Source organism: Triturus cristatus, chromosome 11 (assembly GCF_964204655.1).
Source record: "Triturus cristatus chromosome 11, aTriCri1.1, whole genome shotgun sequence".
NCBI classification, from domain to species: Eukaryota; Metazoa; Chordata; class Amphibia; order Caudata; family Salamandridae; genus Triturus; species Triturus cristatus.
In genome coordinates, this window is record NC_140594.1 from 5,451,791 (window position 1) to 5,469,266 (window position 17,476).

At 52.9% G+C, this 17,476-nt stretch overlaps 1 protein-coding gene across 1 annotated transcript in view; it reads left to right on the forward strand.

The window, feature by feature from the left end:
- AACS (acetoacetyl-CoA synthetase) overlaps positions 1 to 17,476 on the forward strand; it is a 223,106-nt gene that overhangs the window by 190,261 nt on the left and 15,369 nt on the right. The window contains exons 13-16 of the mRNA XM_085635188.1: positions 624 to 737; positions 5,078 to 5,203; positions 8,905 to 8,974; positions 9,517 to 9,575. Of these exons, the coding sequence (XP_085491314.1) occupies positions 624 to 737; positions 5,078 to 5,203; positions 8,905 to 8,974; positions 9,517 to 9,575 (369 nt within the window). The remainder of the gene's footprint in view (positions 1 to 623; positions 738 to 5,077; positions 5,204 to 8,904; positions 8,975 to 9,516; positions 9,576 to 17,476) is intronic.

Consider the following 17,476-nt stretch of genomic DNA (forward strand, 5'->3'; position numbering starts at 1 on the left):
TGTGCGGCACCTGGTACTTGCTGCTTGGCCTGTGTCTGGCACCCGGTACTTGCTGCTTGGCCTGTGTGCGGCGCCCGCTACTTGCTGCTTGACCTGTGTGCGGCGCCCGCTACTTGCTGCTTGACCTGTGTGCGGCGCCCGCTACTTGCTGCTTGACCTGTGTGCATCACCCGCTGCTTGCTGCTTGTCCTGTGTGCGGCACCCGCTACTTGCTGCTTGTCCTGTGTGCGGCACCCGCTACTTGCTGCTTGTCCTGTGTGCGGCACCCGCTACATGCTGCTTGTCCTGTGTGTGGCACCCAGTACTTGCTGTTTGGCTTGTGTGTGGCACCCAGTACTTGCTGTTTGGCTTGTGTGTGGCACCCGGTACTTGCTGTTTGGCCTGTGTGTGGCACCCGGTACTTGCTGCTTGGTCTGTGTGTGGCACCCAGTGTACACACTGCTTGGCCTGTGTGTGGCACCCGGTATGTGCTGCTTGGCCTGTGTGCGGCACCCGGTATGTGCTGCTTGGCCTGTGTGCGGCACCCGGTACTTGCTGTTTGTTTTTCTGTTGGATGGTTATTTCCCTGTGATATGACTATCAGTGGACTCTAAGACCGACCTCCTCTCTTTCCCTTCCTCCAGGTGGTACAGATATTATATCCTGTTTCATGGGGCAGAATATGACCATTCCAGTGTACAAAGGAGAGATTCAAGCCAGGAACCTTGGCATGGCTGTGGAGGCCTGGAGCGAGGAAGGTAATTGCTCTGTTTGTTAATTGTCTAGACTAATACTGACACAAAAGGTCTGTTGAGTGTGGTGTGGCACTGTATCTCTGAAAATTGTCTGAAGTGAACCCAAGCCCATTTCTTCAATGCCTTCCTATGCCGACCATTAAAACAAGTGGACGAGTCATGACTCGATGGTCTAGAGTTGACATGTTTCATGTCCATTCACAGCCCTAACTGGGCCTGTGGCAGTCCACAAGACAAACCGGTGGATGACAACTACACCTGCTCCGACTCTATCTGGCGATGAGTGTTAAGATGTGTGTGGATGAAGAAGTGTATACCGTCTATTGTTCCGGTGTAAAGCAGAGAGTGTAGGTAGATAGTGTGGTCTCACCTCATTCGCAATCAAAAACTATCGGAACCAGTAGGATGGGAAGAAGGGAGCAGAGGAATATCCAGGGACTCTTATACAGTGCCCTCCTTCACTACGAGGAAGTCTCAGTTCAGCACATAGGACCACCTTTCGATTGCTGCACTGTTTGTGGGGGTGGAGGCGAAGGAACAAGCGATCACACTGTGTTTGAGCAGCATATCTCTTATTTGGCTTTGCCCATCCTAGGGTCGCTTCACATCATGTTGTGCCTTCCTCCCGCCGTCATGGGGTGCCTTCTCCCCATTGTCCTTCCTGGCGTGTGTCCAGATCATAGTGAACCTCTACCTTCTGCCTAGTCTAATGTGCCACTGTTCCCTGCCCTTCACAGAATGACTCTTCTCATAACGTCCGCCTTGCCTGTCCCTTCCCTTAGACTCATGGCCCATTGCTAGACGATGCTTCCGTTCATGAAGTGTCACTTTGCCCCTTTTCCTCTCTTTCCTTTATCACCTCCATCGCTCATTGTCCCTTTCTGTGTCCATCATCACATTAGTGGATTTTCTTCCGCTCAGTTTTCACACATCAGTGGACGCACAGTCAGGAATAGAGTGACCTTGAGTTGGGTGATGGTCAGGAATGAAGTGGCCTTGAGTTGGGTGATGGTCAGGAATGAAGTGGCCTTGAGTTGGGTGATGGTCTGGAATGGTTTGACCTTGAGTTGGCTGATGGCCAGGAATGGAGTGACCTGGAGTTGGGTGATGGCCATGAGTAGAGTGACCTTGAGTTGGGGGATGGTCAATAGTGCAGGGACCTTGAGTTGGGTGATGGTCAGGAATAGAGGGACCTTGAGTTGGGTGATGGTCAGGAATAGAATGACCTTGAGTTGGGGGATGGTCAGGAATCGAATGACCTTGAGTTGGGTGATGGCCAGGGATGAAGTGGCCTTGAATAGGGTAATGGTCAGGAATAGAATGACCTTGAGTTGGGTGATGGCCACGAATAGAGTGACCTTGAATTGGGTGATAGTCATGAATGAAGTGGCCTTAGGCCCTTCCCACAACACAAAGGTACGTGCCAGGGCTGTGCCTTATCCCCCATCCTTTTCGCGCTGGCGCTCGGACCACTGGTGGCGTGGATCAGGGGAGATCCGATAGTGAGAGGTGGGGTAAGGGAGGAGCGCATAATACTGTATGCCGATGATATTTAACTCTATGCGTGCAGACCAAGACAGACATTCCATGGGCTCATTAATATAATCCGGCTATTTGGTACCTACTCGGGTTATCAGATAAATTGGGATAAATCCATTGTTTTTAACCTCTCTGGAGTACTTCCTCCTCTCACTTCTGACTGCGCGGCCCTAACACAACAGGACAAATTTAAATATTTGGGAATTTGGATCTCACACTCCCCAGAGGCATTTCTGTGCGTGAATATTCAGGTGCAAATGGTAAGACGACGTGAGGATATTGCCCACTGGCGTCAACTCCCAATTACCCGTTATGGGTCGGGCAGTATTGTTTAAAATGATGGCCCTGCCACGCTTGCTTTATGTGATACAAAACACACCGTATAAACTACCAGACACTCTCTTCCTTACCATTGAAGGTGAGCAGCGCACCCTGCTTTGGGGTACTAGGACGCCGCAAATTGCACTTTGCAAACTTCAGAGGGGGGTATACGAGGGCGGGCTTGCTATACCAGATATGAGGAATTATTATTTAGCATCCCAACTTATAAATATCAATGCCAGGGTCTTCGCACCACGGTCTGAACCCGCATACAGAGTGGATCGCCAGGCCACGGGAGCAGCAGGGTACCCTTCAGCGTTGTACCAGAGTAGAGAGAGGAGGCTGCTCCCGACGCACACTCAGATGGTGGTACGACCATGGTTCGACGCCACCAAGGCGCTTGGGTGGAAGGGAAAGCTGGCCCAACAGACCCCACTGTGGCATAGTGATGGGCTGAGAGAGGTGGGTCGACTGAGGGGATTCCATTGTTGGAGTCACACAGGCATTGACACTCTTGGGGATATTTGGAAGCGAGATAGAATGAGTACCTTTAGTGACCGTCAAGGAGAGTATCAGCTGGCAGATACGGAGCAATACAGGTACATTCAATTAAAACATGCACTGAGGTGTCACATCAAGGACGGTGAAACAATACCTGAGTACGCCCCATTAGAAGACCGACTGTTATTAGACCCAATCCCTGATAAAGCAATCTCCCTTACATACAAGAAGTTAATGAATAACCTACCTGACCCCCTCGGACCACTTCGGGCGGACTGGGAAATGGACATGGGCATATTGGAGTACGATGACTGGCAGGAAGCGATACAGAACCCCAGAGAAATTGCTATTCGGGCCGGATTCAGACTGATTGTGTTACGTATCCTGCACGGAGCATACTATCCCGCACACTTCAGCATAAGATTGGACGGGCGGACTCGAGCCTCTGTGTTAGGTGCTGCGGTTTGCCCGGTACGTTCTTCCATATTCTATGGGAGTGCTCAGTAATACAACGATACTGGGTAAAAGTAGCTGGAGTGATGTCTGGGGTGGTGGAGACTCACATCCAACCGGAGGCACGTAGGCTCTTGCTGGGTATTAATTCAATAAAAATATATATTTTTTAAATGAGTGAAGTGGCCTTGAGTACGGGGATGGCCAGGAATGGAGTTACCTTGAGTTGTGTGATGGTCAGGAATGGGGTGACCTTGAGTTGGGAGATGGTCAGTAATGAAGTGGCCTTGAGTTGGGTGATGGTCAGGGATGAAGTGACCTGGAGTTGGGTGAAGGTCAGGAATGAAGTGACCTAGAGTTGGGTGATGGTCAGGAATAAAGTGACCTTGAGTTGGATGATGGTCAGGAATGGCGTGACCTTGAGTTGGATGATGGTCCGGAATGGAGTGACCTTGAGTTGGATGATAGTCAGGAATGGAGTGACCTTGAGTTGGATGATGGTCACGAATTAAGTGCCCTTGAGTTGGATCATGGTCTGGAATGGAGTGACCTTGAGTTGGGTGATGGCCAGGAATGGAGTGACCTTGAGTTGGGTGATGGCCAGGAATGGAGTTACCTTGAGTTGGGTGATGGCCAGGAATGGGGTGACCTTGAGTTGGGAGATGGTCAGTAATGAAGTGGCCTTGAGTTGGGTGATGGTCAGGGATGAAGTGACCTAGAGTTGGGTGATGGTCAGGAATAAAGTGACCTTGAGTTGAGTGATGGTCAGGGATGGAGTGACCTTGAGTTGGGTGATGGTCAGGAATGGAGTGACCTTGAGCTGCACAATGGTCAGGAATTAAGTGACCTTGAGTTGGGTGATGGTCAGGAATGGAGTGACCTGGAGTTGGATGATGGTCAGGAATGGAGTGACCTTGAGCTGGACAATGGTCAGGAATTGAGTGACCTTGAGCTGGACAATGGTCAGGAATTGAGTGACCTTGAGTTGGGTGATGGTCAGGAATGGAGTGACCTTGAGCTGGACAATGGTCAGGAATTGAGTGACCTGGAGTTGGGTGATGGTTAGGAATGGAGTGACCTTGAGTTGGGTGATGGTCAGGAATGGAGTGACCTTGAGTTGGGTGATGGTCAGGAATGGAGTGACCTTGAGTTGGATGATGGTCAGGAATGGAGTGACCTTGAGTTGGGTGATGGTCACGAATTAAGTGCCCTTGAGTTGGATCATGGTCTGGAATGGAGTGACCTTGAGTGGGGTGATGGCCAGGAATGGAGTGACCTTGAGTTGGGTGATGGCCAGGAATGGAGTGACCTTGTGTTTGGTGATGGTCAGGAAGGGAGTGACCTGGAGCTGGCTGATGGTCAGTAATGATAGTGACTTTGAGCTGGGTTCTCTGATGCTCTGACGTGTTGGTGCTGTATGAACAGACCTTCAAGAGGTGTGAACTCGCTTGGAGTTGGAGTGATCCCTCTGACAGGGTCTCCAAGGCCTTAGAAGTGAATGTTCACTGCTCCTACTTACTGTGTGACAGGTAAACCCGTGTGGGGAGAGAGTGGTGAGCTCGTCTGCACCAGGCCCATCCCGTGCCAGCCCACGCACTTCTGGAACGACGACAACTGCAGCAAGTATCGCAAAGCCTACTTCTCCAAGTTCCAAGGTATGATTTGCACACTGGCCTGTTGGTGGTAATTGGTCATTGGAACTAAATCTGGTTGGAAGAAATGAAAGATACATTCTGCCTTTGTGGTTCTCTAGGACCTGCTTGTCATCTCTGGTCTCCGCTGGGCCTGAGCGGCTCCTTGGGTCATTTTTGTTTTATGTATTAGTCTTACGAATTGCAATAAAAATACGTTTGCCTTATATTGCACCTTTGAAGCCGGTCTTTGCTATAGAAATGTTTTATCCTGTGGTGGGCGCAGAACTTGGTGTGACATAAATAATTACCTTGAATTAAAAGAGCAAAGCATGTAACCCGTCCTCCTTTAAGGGAGGTATTTAGAGGTAGAGGGGCTTCCCCCATGAAGAAAAGTATAAAACAAACACGACAAAATTATATATTTTCAATAAGATTTTCACCTGAATTAGTGAAAATCCAGAGGTTCTTAATGGTCACTAATTACATATTCAATTATAATGTGAGCTGCCAGCCAAGTCTTATCTTCTCCAGGGATGTCGCAAATCACCCCCCAAACAAAACAAGCATTTGCAATACAATAGATCTCGCATTTACAAGAGTTTAAGCTATTGTCATTTACAATGGCAATAGGTCAAACTCTTGTAACTGCGAGACCTCGCGGCCATTGTCCCTGACTCCTTGAAAGTGAAAGCGGGCATGGCGGGAAAAGCACGCCGTGCCCGCAGAAGGAGAAACCCATTAAAGAAAAGAGTGCTTAAAAACTAAATAAGACATGCCTTGTCGCATCCGAAGTAAAGGGGCCAGTCGCCATGGGTGTTTACAAATGCAGACCGAGGAGGGACTAACAACCCTAACAACAACTCGCAAGCCAGCGTTTACGAAGGACAATGACACAAGTCAATGAAAAATGTGTGGAGAGTGGGCGGGTCTTCTCTCACATACTTCACTGCAACAAGTCTTGCAGAGCAGCGCATGTGCCCTGACTCAGGCTCGACCTAAAAACTGAATATTGGCAGCAAAACAGTAGATCTTTCAATGTAATGTCCCCAAAAAGGTGGCTAAAGAGCTGCAGGTAGAACAGATAATTCTGAAGCTCTGGTTATGCACGTTCGTGCAGCCTGTCGTTGTTAAGTGGGCTTCATATCTGTCTTCACTTAACGTTTCCACCCAGGCCCTTCCATGTAGCTTCTCAGGTTCTAAGTTATAGATATTCAGCATTTATACGCCGCACAGTCTGCCCTTGGCGTGGTGTCAGAGTTTCTCAGTTGCCCAAGCGTGACTTCTAAGGTGGTTCTGAGGTCTCCATCCCAGACCGAAGCCTGGTTCACTTTATGTACCTCATGCCTGAGACTTTACGTGATAGAGGTTGGTTGAACAAATCATAAGTTGTATAGATCTCACAATCACAGCTGGTCAGATCGTATGCACAGGAACGCATTTCACACGTGATCATTTCTGTACCTTGTAGGTTTAGCCGTCAAACCTCATGTCTGTTGCTAATTTAGTACCCTTTTGAAGAGACCATTTCAATTAAAAATGAGCTTTCTGTAGATGGTGCTACCTTACCCCACCATCCCCGAGTCAAGAGACCGCGTGGCCTACGATGCACACTACTACCCTACCACACCATATGTGAGTCAAGGGACTGCGTGTTCTACGATGCACACTACTACCCTACCACACCATATGTGAGTCAAGGGACTGCGTGTTCCACGATGCACACTACTACCCTACCACACCATATGTGAGTCAAGGGACTGCGTGTTCCACGATGCACACTACTACCCTACCACACCATATGTGAGTCAAGGGACTGCGTGTTCTACGATGCACACTGCTACCCTACCGCACCGTATGGGAACCCTGGGACCGCGTGTTCCACGATTCACACTGCTACCCTACCACACCATATGTGAGTCATGGGACCGCGTGTTCCACGATGCACACTGCTACCCTACCAGACCGTATGGGAGTCATGGGACCGCATGTTCCACGATGCACACAGCTACCCTACCACACCATATGTGAGTCATGGGACCGCGTGTTCCACGATGCACTCTGCTACCCTACTACACCATATGTGAGTATTGGCACCATGTGTTCCATGATGCACGCTGCTACCCTACCACACCATACTTGAATCATGGGACTGCGTGTTCCACGATGCACACTGCTACCCTACCACACCGTATGAGTGTCATCGGACCGCATGTTCCACGATGCACACTGCTACCCTATCACACCATATGGGAGTCAAGGAACCGCGTGTTCCACGATGCACACTGCCACCCTACCACACCATATTTGAGTCATGAGACCGTGTGTTCCATGATGCACACTGCTACCCTACCACACCATATGTGAGTAATGGGACCGTGTGTTCCACGATGCACACTGCTACCCTACTACACCATATGTGAGTTTTGGGACCGCTTGTTCCATGATGCACACTGCTAGCAAACCACACCATACTTGGGTCATGGGACCGTGTGCTCCACGACGCACACTGCTACCCTACCACACCGCATGAGTGTCATGGGACTGCGTGTTCCACGATTCACTCTGCTACCCTATCACACCATATGTGACTCATGGGACCGCGTGCTCCACGATGCACACTGCTACCCTGAGGAGAGTAACGTACTTCTGTGGAGAGTAACGTCTCAGAGGAGGACAGTGGTGTGTCACTTAAGGAGAGTAACGTACAGCTGTGGAGAGCAACGTCTCAGAGAAGGGCAGTGGTGTTTCACCTGAGGGTCTGGAAGGGGAGTGCCAAGGGCACCAAGGGGCAGTGCCAGGGACTTGAAAAGCAGTGTCAAGCGTACTAAGGACAGTGGAAGTAAGGGCGGTGCCAAGGGGCAGTGCCAGGGACTGGTAGAGCAGTACCATACGTACCAATGACAGTGGAAGTAAGGGCAGTGCCAAGGGGCAGTGCCAGGGACTGGAAGAGCAGTGCCAGGCTTACCAATGACAGTGGAAGTAAGGGTAGTGCCAAGGGCACCAAGGGGCACTGCCAGGGATTGGAACAGCAGTGCCAGGCGTACTAAGGACAGTGGAAGTAAGGGCAGTGCCAAGGGGTAGTGCCAAGGACTGGAAGGGGATTGCCAAGGGCACCAAGGGGTAGTGCTAATGACTGGAAGAGCAGTAAGGGCAGTACCAAGAGCACCAAGCAGCAGTGCCTGGGACTGGGAGGGCAGTGGCAGTAAGGGCAGTGCCAAGGGGCAGTGGCAGGGACTGGAAGGGCAGTGGCAGTAAGGGCAGTGCCAAGGGGCAGTGGCAGGGACTGGGACTGGAAGGGCAGTGGCAGTAAGGGCAGTGCCAAGGGGCAGTGGCAGGAACTGTAAGGGCAGTGACAGTAAGGGCAGTGCCAAGGGGCAGTGGCAGGGACTGGAAGGGCAGTGACAGTAAGGGCAGTGCCAAGGGGCAGTGGCAGGGACTGGAAGGGCAGTGGCAGTAAGGGCAGTGCCAAGAGCACCAAGGGGGAGTGCCAGGGACTGGAAGTTAGTGGAAGTAAGGGCAGGAGCTGGAAGGGCAGTGCCAGTAAGGGCAGTGCCAGGCACTCAAGGGGGCGTGCCAGGGGCACCAAGGGCAGTACCAGAGGCAGTAAGGGTAATGCCAGAGACTGGTTGGGCAGAAAGGGCCGTGCCAGGGACAGCCTCGAGCATGCACCTCTCACTCCTCTGACCCAACAAGTGACCTTTTACCCCTGGTTCCTATTGCAGGTATCTGGGCCCACGGAGACTACTGCAAAATTAACCCCAAGACTGGAGGCGTCGTCATGCTGGGGCGCAGGTGAGGGGCCTGTTATTGCTTCATCCTTCCTGTCTGATGCTTCAGTGTGCGTGTTTACCCTCGGCGGATATCCCCCCGTGCACGTGGGCTGTTCCACTCACACTACTTGTGCCAGTGAGAGGGGGAGTGCCAAGCAGAAGCTGTGTCCCACCTGAGAGAGGGTGCGGGGTGGGTGTGCGTGCCTGTGCGTGAGGGGCACGCAGCAGCGCGGGCCCCACCCTCCCCGCATCACCAGGGTGCCCTCAGGCCCAGAGGAGGTGCTTAGCTCATACTTTCACCCACCTCTGGGGCTCTGTCGTAAAGCGCCTGTAGTGCTTCGGGTGTTTGTTGGGTGGGTTCGTGTTGGGAGCTTTGTAGTGGCACTCATTGTGCGAGTATTGATTACTCTCCATTTTTGGTAAAATAGTAATCCGTCCGGGGTACAAATGCTGATTGGTTGGTTTGATTGATTGGCTGGTGACGTCATCTGCCAGTGATCTCAAGCTGTAGAGCTGCATCTGATGTGTCCAGAGTGTGACGGGTCTTGTTTTTTTACCTTACAGTGACGGCACCCTAAACCCAAATGGGGTGCGCTTCGGAAGCGCTGAAATCTACAACATAGGTAGGTGGTCCTGGCTCCACTGTTCGCCTGTCCAGGTACTCATCTGTCTGGAGCACGTTTACTCTCCGTTCCAAGGTGTTTTATGTCATGCAATGACCAGGTGTATTTCTCTTTCTTTCCTTTCTTGTTGAACTTTTCCTTTTAATATTTCCTTATTTTTTAAATAATGTTCTGTTACCACACATCTCTGGTTAAGCCTGTTGGTTCAGCTTCTAGGCGCTGCTGGACACAGTCTTCCAAAGTAAAAACAAAAACCAGGAAAGTAGTCCGTTGTATCCATGCGACGCTGCTCGTTACCGCCACCATTTCTAATAAATATATCTCCCGTTAGATTGTTTACCTTAGTAATTCTCCTTCCAGGCTTCAGACTGGTCTGAAAAAAACCTTCCTTCAGCAGGAACTCAGTAGTGCCCCCAGGTGGCAGCCTCTGAACATGCCCACCTCGGAGTACATAAGGCGCCAGCCCTCGCCCGGGCACCAGTTCCTGCTCCCCACATCTCAGTGATGTGCTGTGGAGCTTTCTCTGTGAATGTTAGACGGACCGGGAGGGTCGGCCGAGGACAAGGGGAGAGGTCTCCGGGGAGAGCCGTCTCCAGCGATCGTACAGACGAATAACTTCCCCCCCACAGAGGTACACCACACAATGATAAGGTTTAACGTTCTTTATAAGCAATCTTTAGGTACGATAGAATGGTACAAGGAGGTCGGGACTCAGGGGTCCCCTCGATTCTAGTCTCTTGGTTGGGAAAGGGGGTAGCGGGACAGTCTTGTTACCAATCAGGTAGATGCGATGGTATGATGGATAGCTCACAATCCTCGAGCTCGGCGTGCGAGATGGACGGACCGCGGCAGCGCCAGCAGGTCCCGGTGAAGGTGGTAGTTACAACGGTCCGCGGCAGCGCCAGCAGGTCCCGGCGAGGATGGTAGTTACAACGGTCCGCGGCAGCGCCAGCAGGTCCCGACGAGAATGGTAGTTACAACGGTCCGCGGCAGCGCCAGCAGGTCCCGACGAGGATGGTAGTTACAACGGTCTGCGGCAGCGCCAGCAGGTCCCGACGAGGATGAAGGATGCCGAAGGTTGCGGCAGCGCCAGCAGGCAGGATGATAGTTCACAAGGCAGGACTACGGCAGCGCCAGTAGTCCGTCAAGGATGAGTTCTTCACTGTGTCTCTCGACTCCAGGATACAACTGCCTTCCTGCTCTGGAGCTGCCCCAGTTATAGGTCTGGCACCCTTTGATGTCCGGACCCTCGCACTTGGAGGTCGGGAGGTCCGGGATGAGGGAGTCCAGACACCCAGCAGGGGGGTGGAGCCAGCGCCCGGGGGAGCTGGGGGCGATCGGCACCTGGCGGGGGAGAGCCATCGACACTTCTTTCTCCCATTGACCTGCCAAGTGGTCCGTTCACCTCCTGGGTGGATGGTGGTGCCGGGATGTCGGGGCCTGGCCAGGCCCAGGGTCAGGGTCGAGCTGAGGCCATGCGGCCTCGTGGTGCAGTGTCCAAGATGGCGGCCGGGCCGGGCGAGGGAGCCGGTAGTGGTTCGGCCCCATGATACAGAGATGTCCGGGGGCAGGAGTCCCGTCTTGGGACGGGGTGCGGGTTGCTTCTGTGGGTAACGCCTGGGGGGCCGGGGCTCGGGCCCTGTCATGCGGGGAGGGAGCAAGCCCTTCATGTGGCCTGTCCAACAGTGAAATTCCTCCGTATTTATACAGCACAAAGGCCAATTGTCTCCTCCACATATGTCGGGATGAAACCCTGGCTTGGACGCTGCAGAAAACGCCCCTTCACATCCACATGGCACCCCAGGTTGTGTCTTGGTTCGGGTTGGACACCAGCTGTAGTTTGTGTCTCTGGACACCCAAAGGACACCAAGCAGAAGGGGCCGAGGGGTTAATACCCAAGACTGGCACCATAGGACGTCAGGCAGAGGGAGGCCTACGGGTTAATACCCAAGACTGGCACCAAAGGACGTCAGGCAGAGGGAGGCCTACGGGTTAATACACAAGACTGGCTCCAAAGGACGTCAGGGAGAGAGGGGGGCCGAGGGGTTAATACCCAAGACTGGCACCAAGGATGTCAGAGAGAGATGGGGGACCGAGGGGTTAATACCCAAGACTGGCACCAAGGACGTCCGGCAGAGAGGGAGGCCAAGGGGTTAATACCCAAGACTGGCACCAAAGGACGTCAGGCAGAAGGAATCCAAGGGGTTAATACCCAAGACTGGCTCCAAAGGACGTCAGGGAGGGATCGGGGCCGAGGGGTTGATACCCAAGACTGGCACCAAGGACGTCCGGCAGAGGGAAGCCAAGGGGTTAATACCCAAGACTGGCACCAAAGGACGTCTGGCAGAGGAAGGCCAAGGGGTTAATACCCAAGACTGGCACCAAAGGACATAAGGCAGAGGGGGGGGGCAAGGGGTTAATACCCAAGACTGGCACCTAAGGACGTCAGTCAGAGGGAGGCCTAGGGGTTAATACCCACGACTGGCAACAAACGACGTCAGGCAGAGGGAGGCCAAGGGGCATCTGCCCAAGACTGGCACCAAAGGACGTCAGGCAGAGGGAGGCCAAGGGGTTAATACCCAAGACAGGCACCAAAGGACACGAAGCAGAGGGTAGCCCAGGGGTTAATACCCAAGACTGGCATGCCAAGGGGTTAATACCCAAGACTGGCATGCCAAGGAGTTAATACCCAAGACTGGCACTAAAGCACGTCAAGCAGAGGGGGGCCGAGGGGTTTCTTCCTAAGACTGGCACCAAAGGACGTTAGGCAGAGAGAGGACAAGGGGTTAATACCAAAGATTGGCACTTAAGCACATCAAGCAGAGGGGGCCGAGGGGTTTCTGCCCAAGACTGGCACTAAAGGGCATCAGGCAGAGGGAGTCCAAGGGGTAATACCCAAGACTGGCACCAAAGCACGTCAAGCAGAGGGGGGCCGAGGGATTTCTGCCCAAGACTGCAACACACTCTATACAGGGAGACCGCCACACTCTACGTGAGGAGACCGCCACCGCCACACTCTACGTGGGGAGACCGCCACACTCTACGTGGGGAGACCGCCACACTCTACGTGGGGAGACCGCCACACTCTACGTGGGGAGACCGCCACACTCTACGTGGGGAGACCGCCACACTCTACACGGGGAGACCGCCACACTCTACACGGGGAGACCGCCACACTCTACACGGGGAGACCGCCACACTCTACACGGGGAGACCGCCACACTCTACACGGGGAGACCGCCACTCACTCGGCACGAGGAAGACCGCCACTCACTCGGCACGAGGAAGACCGCCACTCACTCGGCACGAGGAAGACCGCCACTCACTCGGCACGAGGAAGACCGCCACTCACTCGGCACGAGGAAGACCGCCACTCACTCGGCACGAGGAAGATCGCCACGAGGAAGACCGCCACTCACTCGGCACGAGGAAGATCGCCACTCACTCGGCACGAGGAAGATCGCCACTCACTCGGCACGAGGAAGATCGCCACTCACTCGGCACGAGGGAGATCGCCACTCACTCGGCACGAGGGAGATCGCCACTCACTCGGCACGAGGGAGATCGCCACTCACTCGGCACGAGGGAGATCGCCACTCACTCGGCACGAGGGAGATCGCCACTCACTCGGCACGAGGGAGATCGCCACTCACTCGGCACGAGGGAGACCGCCACTCACTCGGCACGAGGGAGACCGCCACTCACTCGGCACGAGGGAGACCGCCACTCACTCGGCACGAGGGAGACCGCCACTCACTCGGCACGAGGGAGACCGCCACTCACTCGGCACGAGGGAGACCGCCACTCACTCGGCACGAGGGAGACCGCCACTCACTCGGCACGAGGGAGACCGCCACTCACTCGGCACGAGGGAGACCGCCACTCACTCGGCACGAGGGAGACCGCCACTCACTCGGCACGAGGGAGACCGCCACTCACTCGGCACGAGGGAGACCGCCACACTCTCGACTATGGGTGGGCGGAATTTGCGTAGTCACGCTACGCAAAGCTCTGCGAAATGGTAAAAAATCTCCGCGAGCACACAAATTCCGCAAACATGCAGAATTGCTTGTTCGCGGTGCTTTTTTCGGGGGAAATATCTCACGAACACGCATTTTGAGAACGCGAACAAGCAAAAAATTCCGCGAAGCTGCGGAACTCAGAATTTTGGGCAATTCCGCATTCTCCGCGGAACGCGAAATTACCCAAATACCGCAAATTCCGCGAGTGGAACGGAATTTACCGCCCAGGCCTACTCTCCTTGGGTCGAGACCGCCACACACTCTACACAAGAGGACTGCCACACACTCGACACGAGGAGACTGACACACACTAGACATGAGGAGACTGCCACACACTCGACACGAGGAGACTGACACACACTAGACATGAGGAGACTGCCACACTCTACGTGAGGATACCTCCTCACTCTACGTGACATGAAGAGATCACCACACTCTACATGTAGACTGCTGACTCTTCGTGAGGAGACAACCACACTAGACACAAGGAGACCGCCACACACTCTACACGAGGAGACCGCCACACACTCTACATGAGGAGACCGCCACACACACTACATGAGGAGACCGCCACGCTCGACAGGAGGAGACCGCCACGCTCGACAGGAGGAGACCGCCACGCTCGACAGGAGGAGACCGCCACGCTCGACAGGAGGAGACCGCCACGAGGAGACCGCCACGCTCGACACGAGGAGACCGCCACGCTCGACACGAGGAGACCGCCACCCTCGACACGAGGAGACCGCCACCCTCGACACGAGGATACCAACACACTCTATGTGAGGATACCAACACACTGGATACCAACACACACTACACAAGGAGACGCCACACTACACGAGGCAAGTTTTTGCCTTTACACACAGTACAATGTCAAACTAATTTGTTTACAATATTGTCATTTATAATTAAAGGATGCTGCTAAGTAGAAAAGAAAGTCTCTATTTTCATAATTTTAAGATCACTGTTACCGAAAGGGATTGTGTGAAAAAGCACATTCCTCAGTCCATTTTGACATAGATATTCAACCCTAGTTTGACTCATTCATACAAGATGCAGCTAAAAGCTTTTTTGTGGGTTTCTCGTATTTCTGCTAAACACTTGTTTTTTGAGTGCCTAAACTTAAAGATCCCTATATCCGTCCAATGTAGGTGACCCTTCTGTTAATCGTTCCTTGTAAAGATTTCCAAACGAGAGGGCAGAAGGGGTACACATTGGTGATTCCCTTGATCCCCCAAAAAGTGTTAAAATAAGAAATAATTGTGCATCAATCTGACCACTTGTTTGTCTTGTAGCTGGTAAAGGATGCTGTTTTTGTAAGCTTATCACAGTTATGGCCGTGGGGGTCTGACCAATTGAAGCTTTACGAAGTAAACCATTTTACAGCAGAAATCAACATTGCTAGATGACAGTAAAATTGGTATTCAGATGAAGAGTTTTTAGAAATTATTCTAGAATGCATAATTAAATTGTGCACTATATGAATGGAATGAGTAACATCATCTTTATTTGTCTGCTGTGTTCGACTGTTGCACACCTCTCCCTCCTCAACTGCGTGGCACAAGTCTTCGGGTACAGTTGATGCTCCTCAATGGTTCCAGTCATTCCTGGTCTCCAATGAAAAAAGGGGATGCCCGCCTCTTTTATTTAATCCAACGTCCTACCATGAAGGTCCTCTGAGCTGCGTCCCTCACCTTCTACTTGGATACTAGCAAGTTGTAAATCAGCTTCCAGGCCCAGGGGCGAGAATAGAGCTTCTACGGTTCTATTTCTCCATCAGTAATTTTGTAAGAAATCTGGATCTTGAGTGCTCGACACACAGGACTTTGTGGTGCCAACTTGGGGCTTCTTCACCTATAGTGAAATATCTGAAAATCGTCAGTGTAGGAGAGTAGGATCTGCTTCACATGGGTACCCCCACTTTTTGCTGGTGTTTCACTGTTTTTCGACCTTAGTCTGGCTGTGGCCCTGCTAATCAGGACCCCAGCCGCTTCCTCTCTAAAATGGTTTCCATGTACATTAGGTACATATCTAATTGGATTCTGGAGTGCCTTATAAGCCCCTAGTATATGGTATACTATGTACCTAGGGCATAGGTACCTCAGAGGCCTACCAGGGGCTGCAGCATATATTATGCCACCCCTGGGAAGCACTCCAAAATGGCACCACAGGTCTGCTACTGCAGCCTTGGTAAGGGTGTGCTTGCACCCCTTACTGTGGTATAGGCTACCTATATCACTACCCTATACAGACACATATAAACCTATAAGCCACTCCTATGGCAGGCCTTGACAACCCAGAAGGCAGAGGGCTTGGTTTTATGTGAGAGGGTGCCCAAGCATGAACTGAGCCCCTCTGCAGCTTTCGGAAATACTTCCTTATGGCTGTTCTGTGATACAGCCACACCATATACTCTTAAGTGCATTATAACCTCGCAGTAAATGCTAACTTTGGGATGGCTGCATCAAAACATGTCGTGTTTGGTGTCAAACGCTTTAGAATACTACCCCCCCCCCCCCCCCCCAGTTCTGGCGGCGGGGGTAGCATTCCACCCTTCTAGACGGAGAGACATGTTCACACTGGCTAAACCCGGTAGGACTTTCCTGAGCACTGGCATCACAAAACGAATGCCTCTGCCACAGACACGGGTCTGGCCTCCTGCTGCTGACCGAAACTCCGGCATGGGAGGCCTGGACAATAGGTTTCCTGTCGAGGGGAGGTGCAGGCTGATGTGTATTGGGGCTGGACGGGAGCACTCTCTGGTGCTTTGAAGTCCTGCACTGGGGGCACACTTCGTGTCCCTGTGCATACTCCAGTTCAAACCGGTTGCAGGGGCTACCTGCCCCTGCTCTGGCGCGAAACTGGACATAGGAAATGGGTGTAACCACCCCTCTTTCCTGGCCCACCCATAGGTGGGGGCCTTAGAGTTAGTCCATCACCTAAACTCACTATAAGTATAGGAATCCAGTCCCTAGGACTTTAGATTACCCTGGACGAAACTCTGCAACGTATATCCTTGACCTTCGACTTTCTATCCTGACTAGAAGATTGAAGAGATCTCCCTTGGGGTCAAGGAGTGAATTCCCTGCTTGGCAGGCACCAAAGAAGCAACTGACTGGTCTGCAATTCTGAAGCTTCCGCCGGACGCCGAAGTCTCTGCATCCCCAGAGGTGGATTCCCAGACTTCCCCGAGGCTACCCTGAGTCCACAGCAAAGCTGAGGACCGTGGCTATCGTGGGTGAGGTGGAACCGTGACCCCCTGGACACCGTGAACTTTTACAGCAACTCGATCTTCCTGGTCCTCCTCGAAGTTGTGCTTTGGGCTCCAAGTAGCCCCAGCCTTGAGCACCTCCTGCACCGAAGATTGTTGGCCTCCACTCCACGAGTGACCCGTGGGCCAGCTTCAAGTGCGACCGCTCGAGGCTCCTTCGCGATCACTAGCCCGTTGGCTAGCAGGTCCCCACGAAGGCGACTCCTTTTCTTATTGGGCTTACCTGGTTGCTCCAGACGTGCCCCGACTTACCCTCGCTGGGTGAGTCCCTCAGACCATGCCGGTCTGCACCGCAGTCCTCTCTCTAAATTCCAGTGACTTGCCGTTGCCAAGGCTTGTTGGGTCAATTCTGGTCGCCGAGACCGCAGCACTCGACAGACTTCGTGGGACAGCTCGAATCCGGCTCGTGGACTTAGTCGACGCCTCCTGGACCTCGTGGCTGAAGAGTCAAGACACCCATCAACTCACCTGAAGCACCCGACATCTGTGGGCATTGGTCCATCCTGCCCTAGGTCACTGGCAAGTGACCCAGACTCTGTCCCCTCTGCTTTCAGGTTCCTTCCATCCTAGATCCAGGCTTGGATCTCTCCGGACACTTCTCCTCTTCT